The sequence below is a fragment of the Limulus polyphemus genome, unplaced genomic scaffold (genome assembly GCF_000517525.1).
Source record: "Limulus polyphemus unplaced genomic scaffold, Limulus_polyphemus-2.1.2 Scaffold111, whole genome shotgun sequence".
In the NCBI taxonomy this organism is placed as follows: Eukaryota; Metazoa; Arthropoda; class Merostomata; order Xiphosura; family Limulidae; genus Limulus; species Limulus polyphemus.
Genome location: NW_013665721.1, coordinates 468,358 through 486,668, shown reverse-complemented (window position 1 = coordinate 486,668; position 18,311 = coordinate 468,358). Strand labels below are relative to the sequence as shown.

At 34.5% G+C, this 18,311-nt stretch overlaps 1 protein-coding gene across 1 annotated transcript in view; it reads left to right on the top strand.

Moving 5' to 3' along the window:
• Positions 1–18,311, top strand: part of LOC106471290 (lachesin-like) — a 109,442-nt gene that overhangs the window by 82,389 nt on the left and 8,742 nt on the right. The window contains exons 3-4 of the mRNA XM_013931892.2: positions 1,442–1,652; positions 17,672–17,965. Coding sequence (XP_013787346.1) covers positions 1,442–1,652; positions 17,672–17,965 — 505 coding nt within the window. The remainder of the gene's footprint in view (positions 1–1,441; positions 1,653–17,671; positions 17,966–18,311) is intronic.

Below are 18,311 nucleotides of genomic sequence, written 5' to 3'. Positions count from 1 at the left end.
TCTTTATATATATATATATAGAGAGAGAGAGAGAAATGTCTTTTGCAAATATATTTTTTTATATATTTATATACTGTTAATCTATTTGTGTAACGTATCTCAATGTAATGTTATTTTTTAAGTCAAATAAATGTTTCATCCTCTTTTTTTATGCCATCATTTTAACAAGTGGTGTAAAATTGTGTTTTGTAAGCCTCCTGGCTTACTCTCCAGATGTAGCATCTAACCTTGTGTCTTATTATTCTCCTGGCTTACTCTCCAGATGTAGCATCTAACCTTGTGTCTTATTATTCTCCTGGCTTACTCTACAGATATAGCACGTAACCCTAACTCTTACTATTTTACAGACTCACATTCCAGATGTAGTATGTAACCTTGTCTTACTACATTCTTGACTTACATTACAGATATAACTTGCAATCTTAAGCCTTACTATTCTCTTGACGTACGTTCCAGACGTAGCATGTAACCTTATGTCGGACTATTCTCCTTGCTTACATTCAAGATGTAGCCTGCAACTTTGTGTCTTGTTATTTTCCTGACGCACACTCCAGATACTTCACCTTCATCACCGTGTCCTGTAGGTCCCGTCGCTTACTTGAAAATGTCACCATTTAATTTTCTGCTTCTAATTTACTATCTTACTCTCCAGGTAGATCCTTTAACATTGTATGTGCCCCCCCCCCCCAGTGGCACAGTGGTATGTCTGCGGACTTACAACGCTAGAAACCGGGTTTCGATACTCGTGGTGGGCAGAGCACAGATAGCCCATAGTGTAGCTTTGTGCATAATTACAAACAAACAAACATTGTATGCTCCAGTTCTTCTATTCTATTGTTCAGTTAGAACTACAACACTAGACGATACGAGAACTACAACACTAGAGGATACGCCTAGAGAGTAAGATAGTAGAACTACAACACTAGAGGATACGCCTAGAGAGTAAGATAGTAGAACTACAACACTAGACGATACGCCTAGAGAGTAAGATAGACTATCTTACTCTCTAGGCGTATCGTCTAGTGTTGTAGTTCTACTATCTTACTCTCTAGGCGTATCCTCCAGTGTTGTAGTTCCACTATCTTACTCTCTAGCCCCGTAGTTCTATTACATTACTCTCCACGCGTCTATTGAAAAATAGAAAAACAATTGTGTCCTGTTGTTCTTTTGACCTACTCTTCTCACGTCAAGTTGTGTACTATAGTTCTATTACATTACTCTGCACACTCTTCTTTTAAAAAAGTAAAATATTATGAACTGTACTTTTGCTATCTTCTCCAGACATGTCTTATAACTTCATGTTTTGTATATAAACTACGTATCTACATTAATTCTCACCCTTCACCTGTATCACAGGATAACCTAGTTCTTTATATTGTAATAATGTTGCTTCTCCCCGTTATTTATTCTCTGACAAGTGTTCATCTGACCATCTCTAAAGGTTTCCTGGGTGCGTCAGAAAGATCTCCACATACTGACCGTTGGTCGTTATACATACACTAGTGACCAGAGGTTCAAATCTCTACACCTGGACGACACCGAAGACTGGACGCTCAAGATTCTATACACCCAGAAGAAAGATGCTGGAGTTTACGAGTGTCAAGTCAGCTCTGAACCGAAAATTAGTCTGCCTATACGTTTAAACGTTGTTGGTAAGTTTGGGACTTGAATTTTATCTGCTGCCCCATAAAAAATAAACAAATACAGAAAGAAAAGTCACAGTTATTTTTTCAGCGTAAAAGCTGCTTCTCAACTCAAAATGTTAACGAAGCTGATTCGAGTTATATATATTCTTCTTTTCTCGGTACGTTTGTTACAGTACTAACTATGAATTCCTTTGTATGTTGTAGCTAGACGACGTCGTTATATTTTATTGAGAGTTGTCCTTATAAACTAAGTCTTCGCAAGATCCATTATACAAGAACTTTTAGCTATAAGAAATGTTGTCATTAAATTTCAATATTGTAATTCTTTCACTGGATGTTTTTAGGATGCTTTTATTATAGTTTGACACTGTACATTCCCCTTGAAACATTTATACAGTTAAAAGCTTTTTTTTTGTTCATATTAAGAAACGTCGTTAATAGACGCAATTCTTTACTTTGCGTAACACGTAAATGTTACAACGCAATTGCTATTATTGTAGCCTGATAATTTTTATATGAGAGTCCTTCCAAATGCCGTCTCCGTAGGAAGTTTGAAATCTAATTACATAATGTCAATATATTGTGTTAGTTATTGTGTTTCTTCTACTAATCCATTTTTAATCTATACTACTAATGATACATATATATATGTGTTATATGTGTGCGCATGTATGAATTTGGGTTAGATTGCATGTATTAAAGGGTTTAACACTCATCTCCCCCTCCAAAAAAAGTCTTTCGTTACGTAAAAGCAGAATATTTTGATAATTTATTAGATCATTTCATTAGGGTTAAGCAAATTAATAATTAGATAAAATATATCGTCATTTTCTTGTACTTCAAACGGATTTATAAGAAACCGTATCGTTCAAATAAACACGAACGAAGCCAAATTGTCTTCGTATATCATAGGATATTCCTGTAGAAATGAGTAGGTAGCTTTTATTTTCCCTTAATTCACTGTAAAATAGTATTACGATATAGAACATGTCTTCGTATATCATAGGATATTCCTGTAGAAATGAGTAGGTAGCTTTTATTTTCCCTTAATTCACTGTAAAATAGTATTACGATATAGAACATGACGCAGTGTGTCATTAAACCTGCCTGTTAATAAACTAAAAGCTTAAAGAAGTTTTATAAATGTAATAAACATTTCAAGTACTTTCATCTAATAAATTATACACAAATTTATTTAATCTTTCATCACGATTTTTTATACCTTACAATAAGTATTGAGGCCAAATTTTAATACCTTATTGGTCTTTTAAAGTATTAATCTCCTTTAATGTGTTGAACGAGCCTGACTTTTGGTTAATGAACAACGTAAAAAAATATTAAACTGTAGTATTATTAGTAATCTTTAAAACAACTTTAGTACAAAACACAAAACTATTTGGCTTAGCAAAAGTGTTAGATCTAATTACGTAAAAGATCCCACGGAATAACGTTCTTGAGCCTGTAGAAGTGATCACGGTTGGTTTAATAAACCTTAATTGTGAAATATTTTATCAATCTAGTCACGCGGGTGTTAGGTCACTGTTGAGATTCCTAGAGGAAGGGCTCGTTATTTACCAATGAGATGGGGGTTGGAGGGATTGGGAGCTCAAACTTTAGTTTACGGGGTTTGAGAAGGGCTTCATTTCATTGCTGGAGATTTAGGATGACATCATTTTCAGGGCAAAGGATGTGAAGGGTATCTTAATGAAAGAGATTTGAGGGGGAATGAAGGTAATGTAACGCAGGTCTTTTAATTAATATGTCTACTAATGAGTCGAATCACTTGTACTCATTTGGATTATAACTTGTGGTACCTATGGATGATTGTAGACTATTCCAATTATCGTAAAAGTGTCGTAAAATACCCTGCAAATATCTCTAAATGATAGCATTTCCGGTTGTCATGACCTGACATGTTCTGTAATTACATTAGCCAACATACAGACTGAAGAGCGCTGAAAATATGGTTCTAAAAACACCCAAAGAATACTGATTTTCATGTAATTGATCTTTTACAATGGTCATATTAATACTTATTCCTATCAGTGCTCCGGCAGCTAATATTATACTGATATTCCTTTAATAGTTTGAAAGTAAATTCACCAGTGTAAAACTTCATTTTGATACCAAAAATTCAGCAAAAATAACATTAACAAATAAATAGTTTAACAACTACAACTACATGTATTATTTCGACTGACTGTAGTTTAATCATCACGACATCTGGATTTCGCTGCTGCCGACTACTTCCTGTTTTAAACAGGTGAATTATTTTGATTTATGCTAAACAGGTGAACAATTTTCTTGAAGTAGCAGCTGCATGCGATTAATGTGTTACAAGACAAGTAGCACCTGTCGAAAACTGGCTTGCTTTTAAGAAATGAAATATGAACTCTGGTCACTATTAACATGAGCTCAGTCAGTATACTGGGTGGTATGTAGTTCTATCAATGTTTTCACAACTAGCAATACGTATATGTATGTCTCGTAAAGTAAGAAATATAAACTCTGAGGTCTGAGATATACGTTTTCATAATAAAATAGCTCGAGGTCGTTACAAACAATATACTTGCCATGTTTTTACAAAACGTTAACGATGTGATTAAACTGACTAAAATCAGAGGTGAAATTCTCAAAACAAAGTGAAGATGCTCAGCTGGGTGAAGTGGACCTTTCTTTGCAAAAAGAAATATATACGAATAAACATAAAAAACGACAAAGCAGGTCAAATAGGTCTCGGTACTAGTACCTCCTTGAAATATAAGTTCTGGGATTCAGTACCGCTGAGTACCGGCAGAAATTCAACCCCTAACTAAAACTATATCAGAATCATACTTGAATTTCTTGGAACTAAGAGCTACAAACCACGAAGATAGCGCTAACGTGTTTCATACATTCAACCCATGACTGATGTATTACAAAGGTGATCATGCTTACATAAAAGGATAGCTAACGTGTTTCATACATTCAACCCATGACTGATGTATTACAAAGGTGATCATGCTTACATAAAAGGATAGCTAACGTGTTTCATACATTCAACCTATGAGTGATGTATTACAAATGTGAACATGCTTACATAAAAGAATATTTGACCTGAAGAAAGACTCATCATGGTGTCCGAAAAGTTGTAAAGAAATAAAAATCAGGGGGTGTCCCCAAAAATAACTTTCCTTAAATGCCAGACACTTGATATGCACAAACATCAAGTGCTCTTCATGAAATGGCAGACATGAATGATGTAATAAACATTTATGCTTGAATGACAGATGAGTGAATGTACTATCTTGCAAACACTCTATCGTATTGATAACTAGAGTTTTAGTTTTGTTTGTAGATGTGTATTTTCGGTAGCATTACAGATGAGTGAAGGTACTATCTTGCAAACAATCTATCGTATTGATAACTAGAGTTTTAGTTTTGTTTGTAGATGTGTATTTTCGGTAGCATTACAAATGAGTGAAGGTACTGTCTTGCAAACAATCTTTCGTATTGATAACTAGAGTTTTAGTTTTGTTTGTAGATGTGTATTTTGGGTAGCATTACAGATGAGTGAAGGTACTCTCTTGCAAACAATCTATCATATTGATAACTAGAATTTTAGTTTTGTTTGTAGACGTGTATTTTGGGTAGTGTTATTGCGAGTATTCTTATATTTTAAACCCTATATAATACTAGGTTCTTTGCTATCACGTTCCTCTGTAAATTGGAAAATTCGAGAAATATCATGAAAAAGGGAAGCAAATGTGTGGATGCATGAGACTGGGGTACTAGAAGGGGTAGGACTGGCTGTGGTGTGATGCATTTGAGTTTTAGGGAAACTGGTTACGGTGTTTTGGATTTTAGGAATGTTATGGTGGCTACTTTTTAACAAAGTTCCATTACCTCTCCCTGATAAATAATGACCATTCCTTAAATGTTAATTTAATCATTCCAGTAAAGTTACTGATCAGTTCTTAATCAACTGTGCTCCTGTTACGTTAGTTTTAGTTTTCATCATGTCGACTAGATCAGAATTAGTTTGTATGATTATAGTTAGTTCAGTATTAGGTTCTATAACTAGAGATAGTTCAGTGTTAGGTTCTATAATTATAGATAGTTCAGTGTTAGGTTCTATAATTACAGATAGTTCAGTGTTAGGTTCTATAATTACAGATAGTTCAGTGTTAGGTTCTATAATCATAGTTCAGTGTTAGGTTCTATAATTAAGAGTAGTTCAGTGTTAGGTTCTATAATTATAGATAGTTCAGTGTTAGGTTCTCATCATCTAAGCTAGGACAAAGTTATTTTCTCATTAATTCAGCTAGGTCACATTTAGGTCTCAGAATCTCAACTAGATCACAGCTGGATCTCATGGTCTCAACTAAGTGACAGTTAGGTCTCATTATCTCAATTACGTCACAGTTGGGTCTCATGATTTTAACTAGGTCACAGTTGGGTCTCATAATCTTAACTAGGTCACAGTTGGATCTCATGATCTTAACTAGGTCACAGATGAGTCTCATGATCTCATCTAAAACATATTTGAGTCTCAGATCTCAACTAAGACATATTTGAGTCTCAGATCTCACCTAGGTCATAGTTGGGTCTCATAATCTCAACTAGGTTATTGTTGAGTCTCAGATCTCAACTAGACCACAGCTAAGACTCGCCAATCAGCCAGGTAAATGTTAATTCTCGTTATTCCAGTTATAATATTGTTATATATTTTTTATCATTAAGTTCTTTCTGATCAAAGTAAGCTACCTACATAGATCAGAACTAAAAATTAACAAAGTACCGAATATAGTCGATTTACTATACCATTCTTGCTTGTAATGGTTAGGATGCAATGATCTTTAGTTGGGTAGTCTCACGGGTAGCGATACTTTCGGCCGTAATCCCAATAATATCGCATATCGTTTCTCCAGTTTAAGAGATTTAGGTTAGTCCTAAATCCATATACTAAGCTAAGACTACTAAATAATCCTCATAATAAAACATATATATGATGAAAAATATCAAATCATAAAAAATATGAATATTAGATACGTTAAACAATTCAGCGAATACTGCTAATGAGACTAACATTAATGAAGAGCTGGAATACAATCTACTTATAAAACTTATAAAAATTGTTGTTTGTTCCTGAAAAGCATGACAACAGTATACTCAGAACTTTATACAACTTCCCCTAACAATTGTGACAGTGTAAGTCTGGGATAACGTAAAAGTCAGAATTTATTTATATATAATATTAAAAAAACTGCGTACAATATATGATAAAAAATTTAATACTTTGATTAAAACCTAACGTAACTTCGTACAATATATATAATAAAAATACAATACTTTAATTAAAATAACCCAAGTAAGTGCAATAACAAGAAAAACAATTGAGTAAACCTACTATGGGCTATGCCTAACACAATTCATCTGACTTTAGCCATCTCCTACCTACTTAATCAATTTACAGAGCGGGCAACCAAGAGTAATACAGTTAATTATCTAGTTAACATACGATTAGCCAATACGATTAGTTAATTTTGACCAAATTGAAATGAGTAAAATTAAGTTACTACTTTAGATCTCATGTTAACCGACTGAATAGCTAAATCAACACACTTGACAAATACATAGAGTTTCACTGTTTTTAGTTTTTCTTAATTATTGGCCTTAATTATGGCTAAAATCCTAAAATAATTTTGCTTAATAGATTTCACATTTTATAGGGCTTAGATTTAAATTTCGATTAAAACCAACATGCGTTTTCAGAAGAAAAAAAAAGCATTTGGATTTTGTTGTTGTTTTATGTTTTTATACAAAACAAGTGTATGTCTTAATACAGATGGACAATTTTGTTTCGGCGTAAATTTTAAACCTAATTGTTTAGTTTCAGAAATTTGGAGGGGTGAGGCGGAGAATTTGAATTACATGTGCCGCGATAACTCCCAAAGATGCCGTTTGTTATTAAGCCCAAAGCTACACAAGGGGCTACCTGTGCTGTGCCCACCACGAGTATCGAAATCCGACTGTTAACGTTATAAGCTCTCAGGCTTACCACCTTATCTCTCGAGAAAGAAAATAATCACAATTTCAGTTAACTTATATAAGATAACTTTAAAAATAAGTTGTGGCACAACTTTACATTTCAGCGTTGTAAGTCCTTAGACTTACCGCTGTCCCATCGGGTGAGGGGGACCAAGCGCCTTGTCAAATAGTGGTACGGTCTAACTTTTGTTTTAATTTGATTCTGTAACAGTAGAGTAGAAACACTGGGGCGCTGTCCACAATAATATTTGTGGGATCCAACATTTTTGTATTTCAGAGCCAGAAGAAAAGAGAAAGGCCGATCGCGTAATACCTCAGGAGTTATAAAAAAAATAAAATTTATATGATGCATCGAAGTCCATGCCATCAGTCTACACAGTTACCTTGTGACAGCAACTAAACGTATTGCAGGGCGTGTCACACCCGACAACTGTCCCCCTCCCCCAATGGTAAACATCATTTGTCTACACTGCGTGACTAAACATGCTACTTCGCAATTGTTAGGTTGTCAGTGCTGTAAAAAGGTCTCTATTTACCAATTTGAACTTTGAACTACACAAATGTTAAAGTTCGATAACTTCATGGTTCAAATGAATTACGATTAGATACCTTATTTCCATATAGAATATTTTCCTGAATCTGCTTTCAGAGCTGAACAAGAAGTGTATGATACCATTTAAAACTAGATTATTTTTGAAGTTATTCAGAGTTTTCATATCATATTATTGTCAGGCAATTTTTATGAGTAGTCTTAATATTTCGGTTTTGTTTTTCGAAAACCATCATTCAGAGTTATTTAATCCTATTATTAATGGATTTTTTTTTTAAGTTTAATAGTTCGGTGGGGTGTTTCGTAATGCAGTAAAAGTTAAGTAAGCACAAGTAATGAAAGTTATAATTTATCTTCCTGTAAACTTGTAAAGACGAGGACAAATACAGTACTTTGGTGCACTGCCAGATAATTCCTAGTCAAAGTATTAGTTTTAATTAATTAATATATGTTACAACTACAACAGAGAAAGGTATTTTAATGCTATGTTATTATTACTAGACTAATGTTATGTGAATTTTATTCTTTTTCGGGAATTAGCCGTGACAATAACAAGTATACGTACGTCGCTTTGTTATAACAGTTTTAAATAGTGTTAAAGTTCTTTGTGTTTTTAATGTCTGTATAATTCAATAAACTGCTTACATCATAGGCCCGGTAAGGCCAGGTGGTTAGGGCGCTCGACTAGCAATTGGCGACTCGCGGGTTCGAATCCCCCATCACACCAAACATGCTCGCCCTTTCAACCATGGGAGCGTTATAATGTGCCGATAAATCCTACTATTCGTTGGTAAAAGAGTAGCCCAAAAGTTGGCGGTGGGTGGTCACGACTAACTGCCTTACCTCTAGTCTTACACTGCTAAATCAAGTGTAGTTTTGCGCGAAATTCATAACAAACACTCAAGCTTACATCGTTAAAATGAACGTTACTAATTAAACAGGGCTCACAATACAGAGTTGAATGGTGCATCACAGTTCGAGTCTATATTTATTATTCATGTTATAGGTCAAACCGTTGCCTGGCAGATGGACATAGTCAAAGGAATAAGAGTGGTCTTTGTTGCAGTGAACTTGATCAAATGAGGTGTTGAGTAATTTAAATATAATAAACCACGGTTTTTCCTTTTCTCATACTTCCCTTTCATTTTTTTAATCGTAGTTATCTTCTGTTTTTATCAAGCCACTTTCAACTTTCCAACTTCTACCAGTTATTGTATTTACCAGTTCAGTGGTAAGTGAGATTTGAAAACAACATGGTTCATTTATTTTGTTGGGCCGAACGAGGTCCAGTGGTTAACGTGCCGGGCTGTTGATCCAAGAATCTGTGGTTTATTTCCCGTTAATGCAATAATAAAATAATCGTATTCCGCTATTTGGGGCGCGGGCGCGTTATAAGAGTGATGGTCAAATCTCATTATTCGATTAGGGTAGCTCACCAATTTGCGATTGTTGATGTTGACTAGCTGCCTTACATTTGGTCTATTACTTCTAAATTAAGAACAGCTAACGGATATAGCCCTCAAATAACTATGGTCTATAAGTTCAAGAACAAATAAAGAATTTAATTTTAGTTCTTCAAGGGGGGCTTGGTTATCTTTTCGTGAGTTTCGGAAATATGGGGCGCTCTTATATACAAACATCCTGATCGATGATGATCAAAAACTATTTAAAAAATCCTTTCTATATTATATATATATGAAGGGAAACGTTTCCAATGCATCGCTGCAGACTGCTTACAGAACACTTTATTGTCACCTCAGATGTTAAAACCCTTATGGAAATAACAATAAACAAAAACAAAGTGGCAATTGTATGAGCCCCGTGGCAGTAACAAATTAAGAAAACGAACCTTATTTGTAAGTTTTGCTAGGAATAAAAAAACCGTGAATGTAAGAAAATGTGTATTATTTGTAAGTTTTGCTTGTAATGAGAGATCCCGTGAATGGAAGAAAATGTGCATCATTTGTAAGTTTTGCTTGTGATAAGAGATCCCGTGAATGTAAGAAAATGTGTATTATTTGTAAGTTTTGCTTGTGATAAGAGACCCCGTGAATGGAAGAAAATGTGCATCATTTGTAAGTTTGGCTTGTGATAAGAGACCCCGTGAATGTAAGAAAATGTGCATCATTTGTAAGTTTTGCTTGTGATAAGAGATCCCGTGAATGTAAGAAAATGTGCATTATTTGTAAGTTTTGCTTGTGATAAGAGATCCCGTGAATGTAAGAAAATGTGCATTATTTGTAAGTTTTGCTTGTGATAAGCGAATGCTAGTTAAATCTTATATATTCATATTATCATTAGAATGAATTAGTTAATTTTCTTGTAAAATTGGAGTCCATTTACTTGTGAAATGTATTTCTTCAATGCCATTTTTTTCATTTTCTTACTTTGATTTGTTGTTATTGTATTTAGAATTTTTCACACAAAGCTACATAAAAGCTATCTACATATAGACGTCTCTAAGTTTGAACTGATAGATTTGAGGAAAGGTAACTAGTCAACAACGCCCGCCGCAAACTATTAGGTTATTCTTGTCTAACTGAATAGTGGGGTTTGGCAATCACTCTTATGGCACACCCACAGTTCCAAAGTGCCAAGGACGTTTTTGCGACTACGGATCGTGAACCGTGAATTATAATAATCACAGTCCACGAAGGGCCCCATTTCTAGTTTAACCTTCTTACTAGTTTTACACTATTGCATTCAGTTCTCGTGAACAGTTATTTAATATATTTTCACTGAAATAGCCATAAAAATAATTTCACGTTAAAAAATGCTTTATTTTTACGCAACTTCTAACGTTAACATTTGATAGGTTAAACTTTAGTTTTGCCGTTCTAAAAAATGCTCAGAAAATGCGAAAGAAGATTTTAGTTCTTTCAAGCCACTTATGTCAGACTATAACCAACAAACGCATACCAATGAGTGATGAGGGTGTTAGCAACTAAACATCATTAGTTCCCCTTAATTAAGTACGATTCATTTTCCTCGTTGTTCTCTGTTATAGCAGTTTGGCAAAGTATAGTTATAGTGTTATGAATCCAACTGTATATTGCCATTATATAATTATGTGGTGCGCCACCTATTGTGGAAGCAGGTAATTAGAAATCCAACTGTGTACTACCATTTTATAATTATGTGGTGCGCCACCTATTGTGGAAGCAGGTAATTAGAAATCCAACTGTGTACTACCATTTTATAATTATGTGGTACGCCACCTATTGTGGAAGCAGATAATTAAACATCCAACTGTGTACTACCATTTTATAATTTTGTGGTACCCACCTATTGTAGAAGCATATAACACGTGATGTCACTAGCAGCGGACTGTTATTGACCGTTTATCACTATCATTCCTTGGCTACAATATGCTGAAATGTATCGTATTCGACAGAAAAGTTGTTTTCTCTCTGAAAACCCTCGTATATTTCTTTTTCCAGCTATATCTAGAACGTTTTACGCCTTCCATTGTTATGTATCAAATGCAGCTTCAAGTAATACTGTGTGTTTTATTGTTATTATTGAAAACGCATTACCACTTTGTACCTAGAATTTTCATTCCACTTGTGAATACACACCATCATATTGTTATCTTATCGTTCTGATGCCTCTCTTGATGCTTAAGAGCATGGCCCTGTAGATCCATGTGAAAAATGTTAACATTCTATTGAGACGTCCACGAGTCACTACAAACACTACAAGTAAGTGATAAGTTGAAATTTTGTGACAGCAAACAAGTAAGATAATAATAACTTTAACTTAGACATAATAAAATTACTCTTTCTACGTACAGTATTTGTAGCATCGTTTATTATAAACTTAAAAGTGTTTTTTTTTGGGTGTGTGTGTAATAAATGAAGGTGCTTGCCGCATTTTAAAGCATTATACTTGTTAGATATAACAATCTAGGTTACTGACTTTCATTTACATTATCTAGAGATACGTCGTTTAGTAGCCAACTACAACGTAACAAAGTTTTCCATCGGTAATAACTGGAAAACCATTTGGAAGATTGCTTTTAGAACTGCAATACAAACTGTACTTCGGAGCACAAAAATTCCAGTCAATTTCTACCAATGTTGGTGCCCTTAGATAATTTTGCATAGCAAATGCCACGATTTGTGGCTACCGGAGCGCCAGGTTTTCTCGATGTATCTTTTAAAACATAGTTCATGGAATTTGCGATAAGAAAGGGTAATCGCTTAAGGCAATTTTTCTAATTACTCTTTTACATTTTAGGTATAAGTACCATCAACATATATAAAGTTTTAATGACCAAGGTAGCAAATTTTCTGAATTTAATGAGTTAGACTGAAGCGAAGTATTATTATTTTTAAGTTTATGCTTACATATTTTGTGTTTAAGGATATTTTTCGCATGAATGTTTAAATAAAAAATAACGTTTCTTTAAGATGAATAAATGCTTGTATGGAATATACACGAATTAGCGAACCACTCAGTATCTATTATTTTACTGAAATTTTCTGAAGTTTTTCTAAAAAATGCGTAATATTTCAATTATTTTTTTTATTAAGTTTCGATATTTTGCCACCAGCGGAGTTAGTAACAGTAACAGCAACTTTATGGATATTACACTTGTATATATCTTGACGAAACAACCAAATTTGTATGAAATTTTTACCAAACGAATAACAAAAACTGGATAAATACATTCGTAACTATTTCTGTTCATTAAACACTAACATTTATGGATCTTTTTTTCTGCGCATACATGATAATTTAACAATATATTATTGTTAAAACAGGACAATTTAACAATATCTTTCTGTCAACGTTAGTAAATCTCTCACCATGAGCGCTAGCATCTACTTATACTTAATTAAGGGATCGTTATATTTATCAAGATAATTAGCAAAACTGCCTGAATTTCAGCATATTCAAAACCCCAAAGCGATAATGTTACCAATTTCTTAAAAGACATTAACAACAGCCCCCCAGTGGCACAGCGGTATGTCTGCGGACTTACAACGCTAGAAACAGGGGTTCGATACCCGTGGTGGGCAGAGCACAGATAGCCCATTGTGTAGCTTTGTGCTTAACGTCAAACAAACAAACATTAACAACAAATTTGGTAGAACTCTCAAACTGGATTATTTAAGCCAAATAGTGCTTTGAAACGATTTTACATATTCGCACACATACTAAATACTTAGTTGATGACGTCACAACAAAATTAACAAGAGCGATCAGAGATATTGCATACCCTCGCCCGCCGCTATTTTTGGAGATTGCATGCGTTTATATTGGATAACTTCAAATTTCATCTTCGAAAACTCAGAAAATCCTCCTCAGATCCAGAATGATCAACGATCCGGATCATTTCTGTAGTGTGGTGAGAAGTCTCAACCTTAATGTGTCCATGAAATTTGGTACAAATCCAATCACACTTTACAGAGTTATTAACCCAAAACCGCGAAATTGCTCTATCTCCCCATTATAAAAAAAAATGCTTCAAAGTGATCCAGAATCCGGATCCGGATTTGCATCCGGACCAACTTAGGAGAGGACTGTCCAATACTGACTTGCCATATTGTGTAAAATTTTCGTATAGATCGGTCTATTAGTTTTCGAGAAAAGCGCGCGCGGACTCGATTGTAATACCCCCCCCCCTCCGGAGGCGAGGGTAATAAAATTATTGACAAAAAATTATAGCAATATGATATCCAGTTTGAAAATCTTTCGTAAAGCCCTAACAAATTCTCCAAAGTATAAGAATTCATGTTGCTGAAAAAGGTTAGGCAATAAATATATAATATATAATAGGCAAAAAAACCGGATCATTTCTGTAGTGTGGTGAGGAGTCTCAACCTTAGAAGACACAATAATAAAACTTTCATAGGAATTACCTAAAAACCTTTTAACAAAACATTGGATCTTCTTGAAGTAAAAGCCAAATTCTTTCATCATTTAATACCTAAAACACATTTAATAGATACAAAACTCACAAATGGTACGACATATAATTTGTTTCTTGACTGTTATAACTATAATCTAGAATCTTTAAATCAACTGACATATTGAATCGCTCAGTTTACTACAATTGTTTTGTAGAGTGTTTTGTCTCTAGCCATCAACTATTCTGGTGAGACAGCGGTAATTCTACGGACTTACAACGCTACAATCTGGAGTTCTATTCCTCTTGGTAGACACAGCAGATAGCCCAATGAGGCTTTGCTCTAAATAAAAACAAAGTGGTTTTTCAAAATATGAAAAGTGTTTAATCAACACGTATTGAATAACAGTAATAATAATAATAATTGTGTTGTTGAAGGAGTAAAAACGGCAATATTTCGGTTTCATCTTGGAGAGGGGCCAAGAGCGATTTTGGAGAAGCCAGTGGTTTTTCTTCCCAAGGAAAGATACTGTAGTCATTTCCATGTTCTTCGAACCAGTTTCGGAAGATATTTTGGTCTGTTTGTTTAAATACAAAACTAAATAATGGGCTATCTCTTCTTTACCCACTACACGAATCTAACCCAGGATTTTACCGTTGTAAGGCATCAAAATTACTGCTGTGCCATTAGGGTACCGGAGGGTATGGACGTGGTGAATTGTTGTATTATTGTCCAGAAAGAACTCTCGCTTGTTAAGATGAATATGCAGTATTGTGAAGTCGAAATGATAATCAACAACTTTCAAGGCCATTTAAAAAGAAATCAAGTTATCTAACTTCTTCCACGAGAACAACGTTCCCACACCATTATACTTTATCTTGCGCTCTCATAACAACACGAGTAGTGTTAGGTGCTTCATGCTATTTTTTTCCAAGTATTTACTCGATCACAAGTACAGAAAGTGTGAAATTAGGTTTATCGCACCACATTACACACACTTTACTTTGATTATTACTGATGATAGATGTGTTTGAACAGACGATCGAAGAAACTGTTTCTGATAACGACGCTCCTACTTGAGGAGCGATCACCTGACAACCACATGAGTTATTTATCATGTTCAAATATGTGGAGCGTTCTAGCCTGTAATACAGTCAATATACATGTTGATTTATAAAGTATATAAATTATTTTGATAGATTTAATTAAAATAAATACAAACACATTTTTAAAAATAAAATTTATCCCTTTATAAACTTTCTCAAATCGACTGCACGAAGTAATTTTTCTAGTTGTCCACTTTGTGAGAAGTTTGTTGATATATATTTACTTATTTATTCCTACAGGATTATGAACTACACTATCTCTTGTACAACAAACTGAGAAACCATTTGTTTATAATTTTAAGTTTAATTTCTTGAAAAACAATTTTGTATTGCGTAAAAAACGTCATTGCATAAGAAATATTTCGTGCGTCATTACACATCGTACAACACAAATTATTAAATTATCGAAAATATCACGGTGGTCATCTAAAGACAAATTTTGTACTTCATGCCCACATCCAAGGTTTAATTACGAACCAAGCATCTTATATAAGCTTTTCCTATTCGTAATGTTTACCTCTTTCCGTCTAGAAGCACAGGGTTTAGCCCAACGCTGTCCTAGTGGCCGCTGAAGGAACTCGGGGTATGTAATTACTGTTACCTAGCAACGCTAATGGCGTAGACAGAAAAAGAAAGGATTTTATAACTCTGAGTCACGAAGTCATTTATTGTTGTATAAATAAGTTATACTTGTCCTTTGTACATTTTTAAGGTATTGGTACTTGATATCTTTAAACGGCAACTTATATACACACACACACATATATAGGCTATAATGCCAAGTCAGAGACCCCTAAGTTCAAGGCATAGCCGTTATCTAACCACTGTTAAGACAGTCTGCCAGCAGCACTCGCTGCCACAAAACTTTGTCCGGTTTTGAGCCGAAAACAATAATTACTGTGGGTGTTATAAAGTTTCTTCAGCGTCGTAGCAATGCGAAATTTGGACCTGCCAATTCAGAGCCCGGAACACTAACTACTAAGCCACTCCCCGGTCTAATATGTGAAACTTCTACTTCTAACACCACATATTTCGTACGTGCAAGTTAAGTGGATGTTAAAACAATCTTGGTTGGTTTAAAACAGGGCCGAGCGCGGCCCATTGGTTAGCGTGCCGGACTGTGAATGTCTGGTTCCGTGATTCACACCCCGCTACCGCAAAAAAGAAAAAAAAACAATCGCTGTCTTCCATCTAGTCTATTTCTTTTAAATTAAGAGCCGCTAACGTAGATGTTCCTCGTGTAGATTTGCACGAATTTCAACAAATAAAGCTAGCTTGAAAAATCATCTCTTGTGAAATAAATGTAGTGAAAGAATATATACAAATAAGCTTATGGTTAACTGTGACAGAATAAAACTTAGGCCTACATGGAGTCGTGTTAGCCTTGGTTTGAAAAGGATTTGTCTGTTTGTTTTAAAACGTTCATACAATGTTACACGACAGGTCATTTGCACATATAGTCATAGATGGAAGACAACCAGTAAAAAAAGAAACACCACGAACTCTTCAGCTACTCTTGTCTAGCCTAGTGATTTAATTTGAAAAACGGTACGTAAACCGTGAATCATAGGATTCATAATTTAACCACCTGACCGTTGAAGAAAAGAAAAATAGATCGCAATTATCCCGCAGTTTACTCGTAAGTAGTTGCGAGCTGGCATCGTCTATTCTTTGAAGCACATGTCGCTCTCAATACTTCCCGCCATTATTGTATTAATATTACGGTACTAGATGAAAAAGTGCCCAATGATGGCGTCTTTCAACCAAAACATTGATGCATATGTACCCGATGTCGCACACAATTGACATTCACTTTCAAATTCTTGATGTATAGTATTTTACAACAGAAATTTTTTTATTCAAGAAAGGACAGTTTGTTTGACACTCGAACATAGTTAAATTTATCACTGCGTAAATCATGCAAAGAATGAGCACAAATTAGAACAGTTAAGAAATTTTCTCAGCAAACCGACATATTATCTGAGAGATTTAGCTATTGATCCTGAATGAATCCTTCTAATATCAAGATCGTAAAATAATATTTAAACCACGAAGCCCCTCGGGAACTATCATTCTGACACAAGAGAGTGCTGTAAAAGCGAAGTCATAACAAAAGGTAATTTAAGCAAGATTACTCTGCTGGAGACTGGAAGTAGTGGTTACCTCGCCAGTATTCACCAAATAGCAAAAATAGAAGTATCCATATGAAGGCATAACTATAGGGATTTTAGAAAAGCAAAGTTTATATAAAAAAAATCAAGAATACTAGGCTTATATTATAAATATTATTTTGGAGTCCTTATATAGTTGTTTGCTTTAGATATCTAGAGTTCAGTTAATCTTCGTACTACTGCTCAGATGTAATTTGATTTTATGGAGCTATATTTAAAATGTTCACGTAATTAAAATAGTCATCAAAATGTCTTTTAAATCCATATTTATGTTTTTTTAGCGCTTACTAATACCAAAAACTTACTTCCACAGTTGCCAAGGCAACTATTCCAGGAGGCCCAAATATGTACGTACAGAGCGGTAGTACCATCAACCTGACGTGTATCATCAGCGACAGCAGCGCCCCTCCTGTCTATGTCTTCTGGTATCATAACGGACGTATGATCAACTATGATTCAATGAGGGGAGTGCAGGTGAAAACTGAAACTGGTTCTACTACTGTAAGTAGACTGAATATTGAAGACGTCAAGACTACAGACTCTGGGAATTACAGTTGTACACCTTCTTATGCTGACTCTGACAGTATCAAAGTTCATGTGATTGATGGTGAGATATCTAGGTCTATTTGTATATGTTTGTAATTTGGCTTTCGGGTTTCGCACTTGACAGGTTAATGAGTATATCATAATTTCATGTGTTGTTTACGTTAAAGATATCCCAATAAAAATATTTTTATATACTGCACAAAACAATTAAATGATAATCATTGTCATGGTTATTAACCTATACGGTCACCTAAGTCTTAATTAATAATGGCTGGAGACGGCTTAAATGGGTAATGAAGAAAAACTTTAATATAAGTTTAACATGACAGCAAATGTACAACGTTTCGACAAGGTTTTGTCATCATCAGGTACAAATGTCGAAACGTTGTACATTTGCTGTCATGTTA